General features: G+C 34.9%; 4 protein-coding genes across 5 annotated transcripts; 2 read left to right on the top strand and 2 right to left on the bottom strand.

The window, feature by feature from the left end:
- Positions 1-265: 265 nt before the first annotated feature.
- On the bottom strand, positions 266-4436 carry LOC149735420 (ficolin-3-like). The gene is made up of 7 exons (XM_089877887.1): positions 3675-4436; positions 3299-3580; positions 2907-3025; positions 2761-2857; positions 2424-2520; positions 2082-2149; positions 266-1800 (listed from the first exon to the last, which is right to left on the bottom strand). Exons 1-7 carry the CDS (start codon positions 3733-3735, stop codon positions 1556-1558), a joined length of 969 nt encoding a protein of 322 aa, XP_089734013.1. The 5' UTR covers positions 3736-4436; the 3' UTR covers positions 266-1555.
- A 1278-nt stretch (positions 4437-5714) lies between these two features.
- Positions 5715-10189, bottom strand: LOC149735419 (ficolin-1-B-like). Its single transcript, XM_089877879.1, has 7 exons — positions 9223-10189; positions 8780-9061; positions 8068-8186; positions 7922-8018; positions 7560-7656; positions 6790-6857; positions 5715-6177 (listed from the first exon to the last, which is right to left on the bottom strand). Exons 1-7 carry the CDS (start codon positions 9281-9283, stop codon positions 5936-5938), a joined length of 966 nt encoding a protein of 321 aa, XP_089734005.1. The 5' UTR covers positions 9284-10189; the 3' UTR covers positions 5715-5935.
- A 736-nt stretch (positions 10190-10925) lies between these two features.
- On the top strand, positions 10926-11776 carry LOC149735418 (glutamyl-tRNA(Gln) amidotransferase subunit C, mitochondrial-like). The gene has a single exon (XM_089877885.1). The coding sequence runs from the start codon at positions 10972-10974 to the stop codon at positions 11449-11451; it is 480 nt and encodes a 159-aa protein (XP_089734011.1). The 5' UTR covers positions 10926-10971; the 3' UTR covers positions 11452-11776.
- Positions 11777-11780: 4 nt separating this feature from the next.
- On the top strand, positions 11781-17360 carry LOC149735417 (dual specificity protein phosphatase 16-like). Of its 2 annotated transcripts, none has more exons than XM_089877876.1 (7): positions 11781-12011; positions 12667-12866; positions 13652-13771; positions 14190-14343; positions 14667-14751; positions 15308-15464; positions 16082-17360. In XM_089877876.1, the coding sequence occupies exons 1-7, from the start codon at positions 11865-11867 to the stop codon at positions 16338-16340; spliced, it is 1122 nt and encodes a 373-aa protein (XP_089734002.1). In that variant the 5' UTR covers positions 11781-11864; the 3' UTR covers positions 16341-17360. The 2 variants fall into 2 exon arrangements, with proteins under 2 accessions (XP_089734002.1, XP_089734003.1); XM_089877877.1 differs by having other exon boundaries at positions 15721-16285.
- The last annotated feature ends 2 nt before the right edge of the window (positions 17361-17362 follow it).

Here is a 17362-nt window from a genome sequence, read left to right as displayed (position 1 = left end):
CTGTTTGTTACAGCGTCGGGAACCAACGCTTACCTTTTGTTCATGTTTTAGTGATGCCCGAAAGCAATAACGTTTGTGTTATAGCAGTTGACTTGGTAACTATAAATTACATTGAAAGAGCGCGACGGAAAGTGCGACCTGTACGCATGGTACCAGGTTGTGTGACCAACTAACAGGTTGTTTACAAAGTTAGCAGCCTAACTGACAATGAATTGGTATAGCCAATTCCTGCAAAAATCGCGATGGCTTCTTTTACGGCTTACACAGTTCTTTTATTAAGAAACAGTTTAAAATGATGCAATCCGACTTAATTGCGTGTCTGCTGTCAAATATTGGCTGTGGACTATATGAATAAATGAAACTTATTAATCCGCGTGGCGCGGCAACGATGCTCTTTAAAACACGTGTGTTCTGTTTCAAAACCACTGTGACATGACGCCACATGTAGTACTGTGGGGTAAGATAGGACACCCTTAGCACACAATATCCTAATATTCTGATCGTGTTTAAACAATTAACAACAGTATATAGGAGTCATGAGGATGCGGTTTTATAATCCTTTGAATGTTCTTTGTTCACTATATTCCTAGATCACTTTAAATCAACCACACTATTTTTTTTTAAATTCGTGAGAGTAATTGCATTTTAATTAGTTATTGAATCATTATACCGGTACATTACATTTAAGACTCACACATGCCTATTTCCTAACCTGAAGTTTAAAGCTTACTACCACTGTCACCTCGTATGTCTCCGACCATATGGACGAATAAATGAATCATTTATTTATATCACGTACCGGGAACTTCGGGGGTTATAAACTCGGGTGTTCTATTTTATACAAGTCGTTTTCGCAGAGAGATATTCGTATGCAATTTTATTCAATATATACAATAAAACCATTTGCGATCACTGGATTGCAACAATTTTCAAGAAGACACGTACTCAACATATCCTAAATGTAGTAGGTTGGGGAAGAGGAAGATGGGAAACTTTTAGCACAGAATACCAAAATATCCCGATCGTGTTTTAAACATTTAACAACGGTCTATGTGAGTCGTTGGGATACGATTTCATAATTCTTTGAATGTTCCTTGTTTACTACAAAATGAGACGAGAAAAGTAAAAGAAAGGTGTCCCATCTTTTCCATCCTACTATGTAGTAGGTTGCTGGGGTAAGAAGGGATATATGATTCTATTTTCCCATCCCACTTATATAGGTAACAAAGAACATTGTATAACCGTAACTTCACGACCCTGAAATCCGTCGTAATACCTTGTTAAATACACGATCGATATTTTTTTTGAGTTCTAAGGATACGGGTTTATAATTCTTTAATACTTTACCAAATGCGACGAGAAGCGAGAATGAAAAGGTATTCCATCTTTCCCACCCTAGTATATAAATACTGTTTACAAATCGAGTGTTACGGTATATTACACAACTATTGTGGTTATAAGTTTGCCTTGAGCTATTAAACCGTGTTGGCATAATAGTCAATATATGTGCGATGAGCGTATTTCAGGAACTATTATGCTTAAGTTTTAAACCAATCTAATGATTTGGTTTAAACTTCATTTCTGTTTTTGTGAGTGTCCCATCCGTCAAAGTACCAATACTTTTGAAGTGTAGATACATTTCATCGGTTTCGCACGAACCATAAACTCCATTTAGGTTTGCATTCATGCAACTGTTATACCACCATCCACCCTGGAACTTTTTTGCACAATTATTGGTATTGACTTTATCGTTGTCACGGTCGAAAGTTGAAAATTGCATCCCTTGATGAGTTCTTAGTGCTGTTTATACGGACAAAACATTTGTAAGATGGGATTGGGGAGATGGGACACCTTTTAATTTTATTTTCTCTTTCCATTTGGTAGCACAAAGAATATTCAAAAAAATATTTAACCGTTTCCTCGCGGCATCCGTAGACCGTTGTTAATTGTTTAAAATAGGATCAGGATATTTAGATATTAGATGCCAAAGATGTCCCATCTTTCCCACTCTATTATATAATATAGCAATAAAAACATAAATGACTAAAATATAAAATGTTTAAAGTGGCAGTTTTACTAACCCGTATAATGTTTATAATTGTCCACAGTCAAAGTATAATTTGTAGATGCGTTACCAACACGAAAGTTTCTGAAACGTATTTGTTATAATGCTTACTGGCTGATTTCACCCTTATATATATTTAGCTGACCGATGTGCATTGGAACCAGAGCAAATGGATCATATGGCTTAGTTAGGCAATGGGCAAACATAAGTGGCAATATTTTATGTTTTTGTGCTGTTTTTTTTGTGCAACGAAAACCGAAGGATCTGTTAGTGTCAATTTAATTTAGGTTAAAATGATAATTCTGCGATTTCGTTGAAACGGTATATAGCACAGCTCATTAAATAGAATTAAACTTACGAGTATTCTCGGAAGACTGATGTGCCGTTACAAAGTGTCATGTCGAGCCTTAGAAGATAATTGCCACTCTCTGTCAGCAGATGAAGATACTTTAAACCTTAAAACAAAATAGTAAAGGGTATCGAATCGTTCTCCTTATAGTATATTCTAAGCTATATTGTTTCATAAATTGTTATATCAACAAAAAAAAAACGAAAAAAATAAGTTTCATAATTGTTTCTTTGCCGTTCCTTTTTATGGAAAAATGTTTGACCTGTAATTTTAACCAATAAACCGTCGACACGCGATGTGGTAATTAGTGTCTGCTGGTCACATGTTTCATACAAACATAGCTCACCCATCCAGAACTCGGCATTAACATTTCCAAATCCATCCTCATAATATTTCCAAGGTTGGTAAAAATCCACAGAGCCGTCAGAACGTCGTTGGAAAACCTAAACTCGTTTAGTTTTAGTAAAGATATTCAGCGATTTAAGATATTACCGTCCAAGCGCCGTTAGGTGTCGTCATATCACAGTAAATTTTCATGTCAACGCCGCCCACGTTAAACTGGTAAGCTTCGCTGTTCCGTTGTCCGATTGCGTACAAAGCATCACAATTGGCTGGATGTGATTATTATAACGAATTAATGTTTTTTTTGTTGTACGCTGCAGTTATAGTAAGGTGAGAAAAGATGGGTCATGTTTTGTAACCGTTCTTTTCTCATTTGGTAGTAAACAAATAACATTTATAAAATTATATTACTATAATCATGATAAGATTTATAGATGCTAACAATATAATCATCTTACCCCCAAGGTACTATACTTTTATAAACACAAGGCCAGTGTTATATGATAAACACGCCAAAGATTATCAAACTTCTACAGGCGTACCTGTGTCCAATACGATATATAAGTTCACTATCATCTCTATCTCGGTCCAGGCCGCTTCTATATCATTTCTTTTTATCTTCAAAATAACCCCTGGCTTCAATATCTTCATCACTGTTGCGGTGAACGTGTTTGGAAGGGAGAGGTTCTTGACTGACACGTTTGCTGTGACGTAGTGAGCTTGTGACGTCAGACAGAGCTTATACCTGACGTAGGTAGTCGTCTCAGGTGACGGTGATGACAAGGATATGGTATAATTACGGTGAAAACTTGATACAGCATCGCCTTTAAAGTAAAAAGTTGAACAAAAAAGCGTGTTCTTTTAAACAGATTACAATGCATGGTTTAGTTTGTTTAACAAAAAAATGTAAAAACTTACATTGCTTGACTATAAAGATTGACACAGCAAGAATCAACCAGCAATCAATCCCCGATTGCATGTTTTATTCTTCAATCGGAGAATCTTTATTCTGTGCTGTTAAACTACTTACTGTACAGAGAGAATATGGTCTACTACACAACCGAAGTAACATCAAATAAGCCACTCGGATGTGACTATATACTTTAGTAGAGAAGATATTACGTCGGCAAAGCTTTTACCTCGAAAATACGGGGAGAAGTCTATATTATACTCGGGATCGATTTTCGTTGCAAATTTTATGATTAGTTCAAAGAGACTGTTTGTATTACAGCTTGGTTTAATTTCTAATGAGTTAACGTTATATCCTTGCTAAGAGCGCAAGATATAATGGGGTGATGGTATAAGTTGGGACGTGGGGCAAGGTGGAATACCGTTTTAAAATCTTTATTTAAGGATCCCATAGTTTTATATTATAAAACCGTTTTGTAGTTTAATAAAATAGGCTGAAATATATTTTTTTTTATTTGTTGGTAATTCATTAATTGGATACCGAATGTGTAATTGTAAAATTGTGATATAATATACTGATGTAGTATAGAGTTGGAAAAGATGGGACACTTTTTCATTCTATGTGTTCGTTGTTGATTTTGAAACAGTGCAATCTTACTTCGTGTTATTTACGCGAATTTACAAAAATAAATTCATTTATTAACTAACATACATAGGGATTTTATGGAGATTTATCCAACACCACTTTGCACGCAGTCTGACTTCTTTTTGACATAAGTGTGTGAACCGCTAAATATCAGCTTGTTTGTTTGAAACAAAATTTCAAAGTGGTTTTAACCAAAGTTAGTATAGACCAAGTTAGAAAACGGCGCTCGTGTCCGCCATTACGGAGCCCACAGAGCGTTAATCGCCTATACAAATGCATGGTCGGCATGTGTTCATTTAGTTCTTGTAAGCGATACAAAGCTAGAAAACACGTATAGCGGTTGTTTTAACATTTAAAATATAATTTATAATATAAATCTTGTAATATAATATAAAATCTAGGAATTAATGTGGAGTAAATTAATATTTTGACTGGTTTTCGGCGTACAGTGTGGTTTAACAGGGTACTTTACGTTGGCGATTAAGACTAGCAGCAATCAGCTTAGTTTACATAATAGTATATGGTCATACCTACGAATCTACAGAGCCATTATATACTACATTTATAATCCAACATGAGCGGACATGCAGCTCCAAACTGCTTAAGTACTAGCAGATAAGGTGTTCGCGTTTTCCGATTTCATAAAGACCAGGAACGCCGAAAAGGTAGCTTACTAATTCAAGCAGAGGACCAAAAATAGTAACTCAGTAGTGTTTTCGTCAATGTCACTTCGATATTAGGCAAATTTTACAAAGATACCTTAAGTTTCGTTGCCGGGTATACTTGTTAAGTTTGTGAGCCAAAAAGTAAAATCACGGCAATTTACATGCAAAACTGCGGCTAGATACACCAGTTTATGGTAATGTTATGCGTTTTTGTTTGTATTTTTATATTTTAAACATGTTCTTTTATGTTTTTGGTTAGTAAACTTGATATTTTCTGTTTTTTTTCTCTTTAATCGATTGAGTGTTCAATAAAAGTTGATTATTTTTGTGAGGTTTATTATTGTGATAAGATATAACATTAGTAGAAAGCCATTTTACGCGCAGAAGTGCTTGGTTTTTAAAAAATCGCAATATTTAAACGAAAAACAGCACCCAGCAATGATAAAATGCTATGCCGTGGGCTCCGTAATGGTGGCGACTATGACGTCATAGACGCGAGACAATGGATAACAAGACTCGTTGTTTTACAATCCGTTTCCTAACTTGGTCTATACTAACTTTGGTTTTAACTAATCAAGGTTCGCGATAATAAAGTTTCATAGTATTAACCAAAATCATGTTTTTTCAGTAATAATGGTTTCAAATTCTGCCATTTTACCACATCCTGGGAATAATATGGACGATCTATTGGGGCCACCGAGTTTAAGTAATTTACAAGAACACACACACACACCCAACAAAATCGAAATATTTTATTTACAAAGCGAATGCTACATGTACAGTGTATATTACAGAACTGGCGTGGCTGCCATTTTGCTTTTGTTATTAAGCAGAGTACTTATAATGGTAAATATAGGGGTAATGATTGTATTCTGTAAACTATTATGCTCTTGTACAACATTGTTTACACCTTTTTTGTGAAAAGTAAAAAGACCAACTAAAACATGAGTTGAACCAAACTAATTTGGTTTGAATTTCATTTCTACCTTTGTGAGTGTCCCCTCCGAATCAGTATCCAGAGTTTTGAAGTGTAAATATGTTCGAAAAGTATCGCATGGACCATAAAGTCCATTTAAATTTGCATTCATGCAACTGTTATACCACCATCCACCCTGGAACTTTTTTGCACAATTATTGGTATCGTGGTTATCGTTGTCCCGGTCGAAAGTTGAAAATTGCATTCCTTGATGAGTTCTTAGTGCTGTTTATACGGATCAGACAAAACATTTGTAAGTTATATAGTAGGGTGGGGAAGACGGGACACCTTTAGCACATAATATCTAAATATCCTGATCGTGTTTTAAACAATTAACAACGGCCCGTGATAGTCGTGAGGATACGGTTTTATAATTCTTTGAATGTTCTTTGTTTACCAGCAAATGGGACGAGAAAACATGAACAGTCGAATGAATGAATGAATGAATGTAACTTACTTTATCCTCGCGTGGCCGGAAAACGACAGTCGTTATAACACGGGTGTGCACCTCGCGCCAGCTTACGAGTTACTTTGTGGGTGAATATTTATTTTTATTTTTTTTTCATTTTTATGTATGGCCGATAATTTGGACAACCCATTAGTGACCACTGGGTTGGAGCAATTGCCGTTAAGTGTCTTGCTCAAGGACACATACGCCCACAATGGTAGCAGCGACGAGCATTGAACCCATTACCTCTGGGTTAGAGGCAGGCGCGCTAACCACTACGCCACGGCGCCGGACAGTCGTTCCATATTCCCCTATCCTTAAATATAACACAGCGATAAAAATATGCAAGACAAAAATATAAAAACGTTTTAAGTGGCAGTTTTACTAACCTGTATAATGTATATAGTTGTCTACAGTCAAAGTATAATTTGTAGATGCGTTACCAACACGAAAGTTTCTGAAACGCATTTGTTTGTTATAATTCTTGCTCACTGATTTCCCGTATTATCATATCGTAGGGTGGGGGCAGATGGGCCACCTTTAGCATGTAATATCCAAAGTTCCTGATCGTGTTTCAAACAATTAACAACAGTCTATGAGAGTCGTGAGGATACTGTTTTAAATTTTTTTGAATTTTCTTTGTTTACTACCAGATGGGACTAGAAAATAGAGTTAAAAGGTGTCCCATATTCCCCCACCCTATACTATACATTTAGCTGACCGATGTACATTTAAACCAAAGCAAAATAAATTGTATATGGTTTACATAGGCCGTATATGTTCATTTAAGTTAATAGTTCTTAACCCCCAAACAAAATAACCAGGTCAGTTTTACCTCAAGCTATTTATCTTTATAGATCGCAATTCTGAATTGTCACTTTTAATTTGCGACTTTAAACTTGTGTTGTTTCCCGATATAATTTGCCGATGTATAGTCATTTTATTGGTTGTTACGTTCCAATGGTAGTTTTTTTTCAAACTTAGTATTGAATATTTAAACATAAGATGCAAGATTTGTTTTATAGTGCCAATAATGCTATGTTGTTTTGTGCTCTAAGGCAACAAAAACGGGTTCTGTTAATTTAGGTTAAAGTGATATTTTTACGATTTCGTTGAAACGGTAAGATTGCACAGCCCGATAAATAAGAATTAAACTTACGAGTATTCTCTAGAGACTGATGTGCCGTTACAAAGTGTCATGTCGAGTCTTAGAAGATAATTGCCACTCTCTGTCAGTAGATGAAGATACTTTAAACCTTAAAACAAAATAGTAATGGGTAAGATGTGACATGTTATAAAACACGACCAGGAAAATGGGTTTTATATGCTTACGGTATCGAATCGTACCCCATATAGTATATAGGCTATATTTTGTTTCAAATATTGTTATAACCATGCAACACATTTTGCACAAAGTTTTATGTTATATTTTTAACAAATGTTTGACCTGTAATTTCAACCAATAAACACGCGATGTGTTAATTAATGTCTGGTTAGATGTTTCATACAAACATAGCTCACCCATCCAGAACTCGGCATTAACATTTCCAAATCCATCCTCATAATATTTCCAAGGTTGGTAAAAATCCACAGAGCCGTCAAAACGTCGTTGGAAAACCTAAACTCGTTTAACTTTAGTAAAGATATTTAGTGACTCCAAAAATTACCGTCCAAGCGCCGTTAGATGTCGTCATATCGCAGTAAACTTTCATGTCAACGCCGCCCACGTTAAACTGGTAAGCTCCGCTGTTCCGTTGTCCGATTGCGTACAAAGCATCACAGTTGGCTGGATGTGATTATTATTATATTCGTTTTTAGTTTAAGGTTTCGTTACTTTAGAAATAAATCAAGGTTAGTGTTAAAGGCCGACGATTGTTAATCTTTACAGTAATTAAACACGCGCAGTACTGGGGAAAAGACGAGATACCTTTTGCACATAATATCCAAATATTCTGGTCGTATTTTAAACAACTAAAAACGGTAAGTTGAAGTCGTAAGGATATAGTTTATTAATTCTTTAAATGTTCTTTGTTTACTACAAATAGGACGATAAAATAAAATAAAAAGGTATCCCATCTTTCCCCACCTTACAATATTTAAAACAGGTTTATTAGAATCGAGAATGTCACCGCGAACGCATCCGAGTTGTACGCGTGAGGGTCGTGGAAAGGCACTTCGGGGTAAGATTAAAGGAATGTAACTCTTTAATTTCGCGTAGCGAAATATCAACAATCGTTTCACTACGAGTTACTTTCTTATGTGTGACTAACAATTTAAACAGCCAACTAGGGGAACACTGGGTTGGAGCAAACGCCATTAAGTGCCTTGCCCAAGGACACATACGCCCCAATGGTAGCTAAGAGCCCAAATATAACGTACCTGTGTCCAATACGATATATAAGTTCACTATCATCTCCATCTCGGGCCAGCCCGCTTCTATATCATTTCTTTTTATCTTCAAAATAACCCCTGGCTTCAATATCTCCACCACTGTTGCGGTGAACGTGTTTGGAAGGGAAGGGTTCTTGACTGACACGTTTGCTGTGACGTAATGAGGTTGTGACGTCAGACAGAGCTTATACCTCACGTAGATAGTCGTCTCAGGTGACAGTGATGGCAAGGATATGGTATAATTACGGTGAAAGCTTGATACAGCGTCGCCTTTAAAGTATAAAGCTTGAAGTTTAACATAAGAACAGTTGCTCCAATTCCAAATTGTCAGTCACACAGAAAAAAAAAACAATCACGCACAAATTACACACGTGGTAAATCGAAAGCGGATAAAAAGTTACACTCATTCCAAAATTAATCTAAACACTTACATTGCTGGACTATAACGATGGACACAGCGAGAATCAACCAGCAATCAATCCTCAGTTGCATGTTTTATTCCTCTTTATCGCCAAATCTATATTCTGTGTTATCTTATTAACTTTGCAAAGTATCTAGCCTATACTTCAAAACCTATACATAGCATATTAAATTAGCCTACGTGCAGAAGAAGAAATTAGCTTACGTACAAAACGTTTCCCGCAAAAATACAGAGAAAGTGCTCTTAGTTATTACTCTGATCGTTTTTTTGGCAAGGGATATGATTGGTTTAATGCGTGTTATATACTACGTAATTTATGACCGACTGTTTATACTGCTTGATTCACTTTCTTAACAGGTAAATTTATAGCAATTTTATATCCGTCGGCTGTAGCATACACTTTTATACTTGATTTTAATCCAGTAAGACAATGATGGTACGTATTTGAACTTAATGGTGCGGTTGTTGATCACGGGACTAGTTTGCATCATATCCGGTTACCTGCTGATGGCGAACTCACTACGAAGAAAACATTTAAACCCGAACGACCAGTTCCTTGTAAAGTCACGGTATAATGTTGAATGAAATTTCCGGCGGTTAGCGCGCTTGCCTGTAACCTTAGGTTCAAAGCTCCCCCCTGCTACCGTTGTGGGCGTATATGTTCTTGAGTAAGACACCTAACGGAAATTGCTGCAACCCAGTCGTCACTAATGGGTTGTCTAAATATCAGTCATACATAAAAAAAATGAAAAAGTACAAAAAAAACACCCACAAAGTAGTATAAAGGTAACTCGTTACCATCCTCGCGTGGCCGGAAAACGACAGTCGTTATATAGTAGGATGGGAGAAGATGGGACACCTTTTCATTCTATTTTCTCGTACATTTTGGTAGTAAACAAAGAACACTCAAAGAATTATAAAATCTTGTCATTGCGACTTTCATAGACAGTTGTTAATTGTTTAAAACACGACCAGGATATTAGGATATTGTGTGCTAAAGGTGTCCCACCTTTCCCCACCTCACTATATAACACAGGTACTCCTTATTTGTGCCAGTTTACAACTTACCATGCAGCCAATGTTGCTTAGTGGGTAATTTTTTATGTATGGCAGTCCATGGGCAGTCTAAGGTGGTTGCCCGCAATGGTACACAACGCCACAATGGTAGCAGTGACGAGCCTTCAACCCGTTCCCTCTGGGTTACAGGCAGGCACGCTGACCACTCTGCCACGGCGTCGGAATGTGTATCCATATTATTTCCTTGCATAATTACCCGTACAACACTTTTCGTAACAAATAAATACTGACATTTTTCAATATCTTGTACTTTTTCGTCTTTACGATCTTATTGTTCAAAGATGAACAGTTTACAAATAGGATATTTTTCCTGGACAAAGAATAAAATTCGAGAGAATCGCTAGACTTCAAGAGGAAAAGGCAAAAGAAAAAAAGTATTGCGACATTTGTTTGGGTTCGAGTTTATGCGCCGAGTTATTCAGTGTATGCGTTGCTACTTGTTTAGTGATTTATAATGAAAGGTATGGAATGGGGTTACGTTTTTTTGCTGTTTGCATACGGCGTTTTACTTGTTTCTCTTGTGTTAGTTTAACACGGGAAAAGGCCTAACCTAAAAAGACAAGGTAATTTTTGATGTACGGTATGGAAAATTCAGCTATTTTTAAGGAAGCAGTATTTTTAACCTAGATATGTAACAAAGTAATATATTTATACATATATCTTTTAGATTGTTTTCGATAAAATGCCAGCCCCTGTGTTGGCACGTGGCTTAAGGTCATTGCCTTATCTTAATCTATTCATACATCGTTGTTTTACCAACAAAGCTGTACCATCTTCATGCAGTTGGAAAGTCTCAAAAACCACCAACGTCGAGAAAAAAGTAAAATTAGATCCAGAAACTGTGAATTATATAAAACAACTTTCACTTGTGGAACTGGATGGACATAAGGAAAAAGAAACAATAGAAGAAGCAATCAATTTTACTGAGCGATTACATGAACTGAATACAGATGGCTTAACCCCAATGGTTTCTGTGTTAGACCACTCATCATTACAACTGAGGAAAGACATTCCATCTGAAACTTCTCAGTTAATATTAACCAATGCAAAAGAAGTTTTAGAACAATATTTTGTTGCTCCGCCTGGAAACATTATATTTAACTCTGAAGAAAAAAACTCATCAACAAAGCAAATGGGAACAAAATTAAAGCATAGCGTTTAAAAAAACATCAATTAATTTATATCTCTTTTAACTAAATACATTTCGTGCCAAAATACTAAATTTAAATTGCATTTTTGAACATGTATATATTCCTACTTGTGATGAAAATGAACCGCTTTTTTATATGTTAAACTGATTCATTGAGGATATTGGATTATTGGATCTCATCTGTATAGAGTCAATACCATTAGTTTGTACGTGATAACATATTTTTCACATTTTTGTTGGAACTTGAATTTATTAGTATGAGAATGGCTCTTCAAAACCATATGGTTTCAGTTTTGGTTAAAATTAGCGAATCATATAATTTTATTAGTTTGCCAAGGTTTAAATGCTATTTGTACAGTAGAGAATGCCATAAAAACCTGATCTTTACTTTAAATATGGTAGTTTAACTTGTGTTGACGTCTACAATGGGTTCGGGTGGCTCGAGGATTAATTCCACAATCACGTCGAAAAAGTTCAAGAATGAAAAGAAACTGTTTTCCAATCGCTCTGTCACTTACCCCACTGACCTGGCAACGTTAAAGAGCAGCCAGCATGAAACTTTACATAAAAAGGTATTTTGTTCAATATTTTAGTCACCGTTAATATGGTATTTTTATTTCAATTATTTAAATAGGCCTATACCCTTTTTTGTCTTTATGTTATTGTAAGTAAGCATCCTTTTTGTAAATCTGGATTAATTAAAAAATGTAAAGCTAAATCAAGAGGGTCAAACCTCAAACACATGAACATTAACTTTAAATATATATTATAAATATATAAATATATATATATATATATTTAAGAATGATAATCAAAGGTTTAGCTGAGGAAGGTCATATATACATCAAAAGCAATAACAACCAGAGGCGTTTGGTGCGCCTATAAACAAACTACCCCTATATAAAGGCTATATATATACACGTACATTGATACATAATTATGTATGTATACCGGTATACAGCCAGGGTGGAACATTTTTTGATTGCAACCCCCCCCCCCTTATTTTTTTTTCTGGCTGCGCCACTGTCGGTAAATATATATATATATATTTATATATATATAATTTTAATGGATAAAAAGCAAATTCTATTACGAAACACAACATTTTGTAACGGCGTAAGCTCGCACGAGATACATAGGTAGTTGTGTTATAATGAGTCAACAACTGTCATTTTCCGGCCACGCGAGGATAAAATAAGTTACATTCATTCTAACTTATCCTTTCAGACTTTGCCCCGAATTCAAACAGAGCAAATAATATCGAATGGTGGACATCAAAGTTTACCCAGGAAAGTAAAACCAGTTAAAACACCATCTAAGGATGTTGAATGGTCAATATCGGAACTTTATAATGTGTTGGTTGCTGAAACATGGGAAGCAGAACCCCAGCTACATAGTGAGGAATATCTTATGTTGGTTGATTGCAGGTTTGTATGGGATATAAATGCTCTATTATTATTATACCTCTCATGCTTGATTAATCTATTCCATTGTTTTAATTTTAAAGGGCAAACTATTGGTTAAATTGGCTAAATCAAAAGATACCACTGTATGTATGGATTATGGGTATTAGGTACACACGTACACTGTACAATGACTTTCCTCATACTTCCCATCAGAATCAGTATACTAACATAACATTTAAAAATAGTTATATCTGGACTGTGCTTTGTCTGGCTAACTGTCTGGGAAAGATAAACTCTCCAATTGAGAATTGTCCTGTGGTCTCGTTAGCGTACAACCACTTCAGTAAATGCCAATCTCAGAATGCAGCTTGCTCTGTGTTAAAGTGGGTAGAACGCCACATTAGTGTTCTTGAATGATACTGTAATGATAATTGTTCAAATGTGGTAATCACTACACTATTGACTTTTTCACTCACACAAAAAATGAGAAAAAATAAAATAAAGCCGCTTGATTTTATGATTTATAATAATAATCAGTGGCGCAGCCAGGGGGGGTTAGGGGGTCGCAACCTATCCCTTTTCAAACCAAAAAACTCCCCCCCCCCTTATTTTTTTCTGGCTGTGCCACTGATAATGATAGACTAGTTTTTTAACGGTCTTCTTATTATTGATGTAAGTGTAAGACAAAGTCAAACATTTACTTAAAAAGTTATAGATTTTGTTGCTGTAAAAAGTTATGATATGCATTGTTATCAGTATCTACTTCTACACTAGTGTTATAATCTTTATCACCTGTTTTTATACAGATCCCTAGAAGAATATAAACACAGTCATATAGTAACAGCAGTTCATTCCTCAAACTTACAAACAGATTCTGATAACATGACTTTAACATCACAACCAAGTTTTCATCATATGATTGTATTGTGAGTTGTTTATTGTATTTGGCTATTCTAGGTACTTGCATGTAGAGATACTTTGTCATTTATGTTAAGGTGGCATACAAATCCAAAAGTATAGGGGTCAATGAAAATTGCATAGTAGGTTGGGGGAAGACGGGACACCTTAAGCACATAGTATTCAAATATCCTAATTGTGTTTAAAACAATTAACAATGGTATATTGGAGTCATGAGAATAACATTTTATAATTCTTTGAATGTTCTTCGTTTACTACTTAATGGGGCAAGAAAATAGAATGAAAAGGTCTTCCATTTTCCACCACCCTACTGTATTAATAATTGTAGGTTGTACAGGCTATATTATGTGTGGTTTTATTTGATGACAGTTTACATCATTACCCTATGTTTTTTCCTGTACCTATATTAAACATTGTTTAATTCAGGTATGGCAACAATAGAAAGAAAGTTGCTGAACTTGTAAGAGATCAAAACAACTTTAGTGTTAATATGATATATGAAGATTTTTACTCAAAGTTCCCTTTTCTTTGCACAAATAACCTCATCAACAATCAGTTTCAACGAAAGAAATTAACCAAGGTAATTAACTTTAACACAAGCTGTTTGGTATTGAGACAATTGCCATGGCCATGTTTTAAAGACAAATTGAGTTACATACAGACCACAGACAATGTCTCTTTATCACAGTTAAACAATATTTAAGATCTGCGAATGATTTTTTCACTTTTATAGTAGGGGCCAACTTAGCCCTAAATCCCAGGTACCATTGTGGCTTGCAGTATAACCTCTCACAAAATTGTTAAACCGTTGCAAAACAATAGTCAAGTTAGGGCCGCTCAAAATATACATAGCCAATAGGCCTAGTTATTTTAAACAAACTCATTTGCAAACACACTTGTTAGACTTGGCCCTCTGAAGTTATTCCACTCAAGTTGTATCAAGGAACTGCAAAACATGCATTGAATGAAACAGTCATTAAAAACTTAGGTAAGCATTATATATGATTTTAAGCTAATTGCTCCTAATCCTACCCAGTGTTTATTAATTGGCTGTCCAAATTTCCTTGAAAAAAAAAAGAAAATATTTAAAAAGTTTCGCATTGGGTAATTTGAAGTGTGTATGAGGTGTAAAATATACAACAGCACATGTGTACTATGGTATGACTTCTGAGTTGGTATTTATTTTTTCTTTGTCAAATTTTCTTAATATTTTTACAGTAAGTCTTGTTTTTACACAGTAAGTCTTTACCAGATTGTATTAAATTCTTTATTACATTGTATGCAACAGCCTAACTGGCACTCTTTCCAACACCTTTTATCCATAGCGTGTGGTTTATTGACTGTCGTTACTCGTTTTTGTAATCATTTCATTCTCTTCATTCTTTGAGAACAATTTTTTGTCTGGCGTCGTGGCAAAGTGGTTTGCATATCTTCCTGTATGCCAGAGGAAATGAGTTCAAGCCTCGTCGCTGATACTATTGTGGGCGTATGTGTCCATGGCTAAGACACTTAACAACATGTTATGTTATATAAATCTTTCAAAGGTATCACCCACATAGTAAACATAACATCAGTTCATCCAAATGCATTTCCCGACAACATCAAATATCTGAGGATCCAGTTAGATGACGTTGCTTCATCCGATCTATTGTCATGGCTGCCAAGAACCACGGCTTTTATAGAAAGTGCCATTGGAAAAGGGTATGAGTTGTTTATTTCTATGTTTGTTTCAGTTTGCAGTTATAATTAATGCACTGTTCCGATTAATGAAGCTAATGCAGTATTTTATTTGTCAAAATTTAAAACAAATTTTGTTATTGATTGGAAAATTTATCTAATTCATGTTTTTTGCTACCTTTTTACTAACAGCCTAGAAGTCTTATATGTATTGTACCATATGATTATTTAAATAGCTCCAATGCGTGTACTTTATATTAACACGCTTTGTTTCTTTTAGATTCATATTTAATACAAAGCTATTCATGGGGTTTGTATGTTACACCAAAGTATGAAAACGTACATACGCCTACCTTTCAAAAAACTGCAAAAATATTTACAACAGTCATTAGAATTTCACCTTGGTAGCAAAACACCTCCCAAAGATATGGACTTAGTTCATTATATATACTATTTATATATAATATACACTGTTTTGACACAAAAAGTAAAGCGTAAATAGTAAATATATATTTCTGCCATACACTATAAATGCAATTATACTTAGGCTACAGGGTGTTAAAATATATCAAATACAAAGGTAATTGATATTATATTTAAAGTAATATTAGAACTAGATGCACAACAGAATATTCCCTCAGCTTTTCACAAGGAGATACGAAAGATAAAACCAACAACAAAGTTCTTGTTCATTGTAACATGGGTCGTTCACGAAGTTCCACCATCGTGCTCGGATATTTAATGAGATGTTTATGTTGGAGCTTACAGGACGCATGTGATTGGCTGAAAGAATGTCGACAGACTGTGAAACCAAATGACGGATTTTTAAACCAACTTATGCTGTATGAGGTTGAGGTGTTTGGAAAGCAATTGTCAGATTTTAACAAGCTACCGTTATAGTTTTTACACCCATAGTGTCAGTTAGTTAGTTTAACAGTGAGTAGATTTTACTTTTTAGTTTTGCTATTTGCGACCTCAAAATATGTGCCTTTAATTTTATAAAGTAGTGACTTACATATTTAAAGCACAATTTTTTGAGGTACGTTTTATAAATAAGTGCAGTTTTAAAATACACACCTGTATTTGCTTGCATCTTCTTTATATATGGGTTATTTTATAATCCATCTCCGGTCTAATTCTCAGGTCCCATGGTGTGGCTCGCCATAGGACCCACGCATTTTGAACATATTTTTGTACATGTATCTTTTAATGTGCCACTATCATGGATTTATATTCTGTACTACATTCTTCAAATTTGTATTAAAACTAATCAAATCAGGACCAATTTAATAACTTGTACAATGTTGAAATTGTTACCCCCATAATTTTGCAATAATAATTTGCCATATGCATATGCTTATAATGCTCCCTTAATAGTATGTGAGGATTTAATATTTTCTTTCAGTAACTGGTCTATATTGGTGCTGTATGTAGTTAAGTGCATATATGGAACAACTAATTTGTGTACTGTACCATTCAATTGAACTTTCTATGCACTTATATCATCATATAGTAGGGTGGGGGAAGATGGAACACCTTTTTAACCTATTTTCTCTTCCAATTTGGTAGTACACAAACATTCAGCGATTTTTATAAAACCGTATTCTCAAGACTTCCATAGAACTTTGTAATTTGTATAAATTACGATCAGGATATTTGGATATCATGTGTCAAAGTTGCCCCATCTTCCCTCACCCTACTATACATGTTCATGTGTATGTTCGTAATATTAAGTACATCCCATAACCCTATAGTCGATAGTAAAGTAGCTCATATTTTTGTAACCCTTGCACTGTGTAGTCAACAATGCTAAAAAATCTATTTTTGCACTTCATATTTTCCCACTTTTATAATGGTTTCGTAATCACACTGCTGTATCTAATGCGCCAATAAATTTATGACTTTTAATATACAAGAAAACT

Source organism: Ciona robusta, chromosome 5 (assembly GCF_009617815.1).
Source record: "Ciona robusta chromosome 5, ASM961781v2".
NCBI lineage: Eukaryota > Metazoa > Chordata > Ascidiacea > Phlebobranchia > Cionidae > Ciona > Ciona robusta.
The sequence above is the reverse complement of the archived record's forward strand: the minus strand, read 5'-3'. Positions and strand labels throughout refer to the sequence as shown.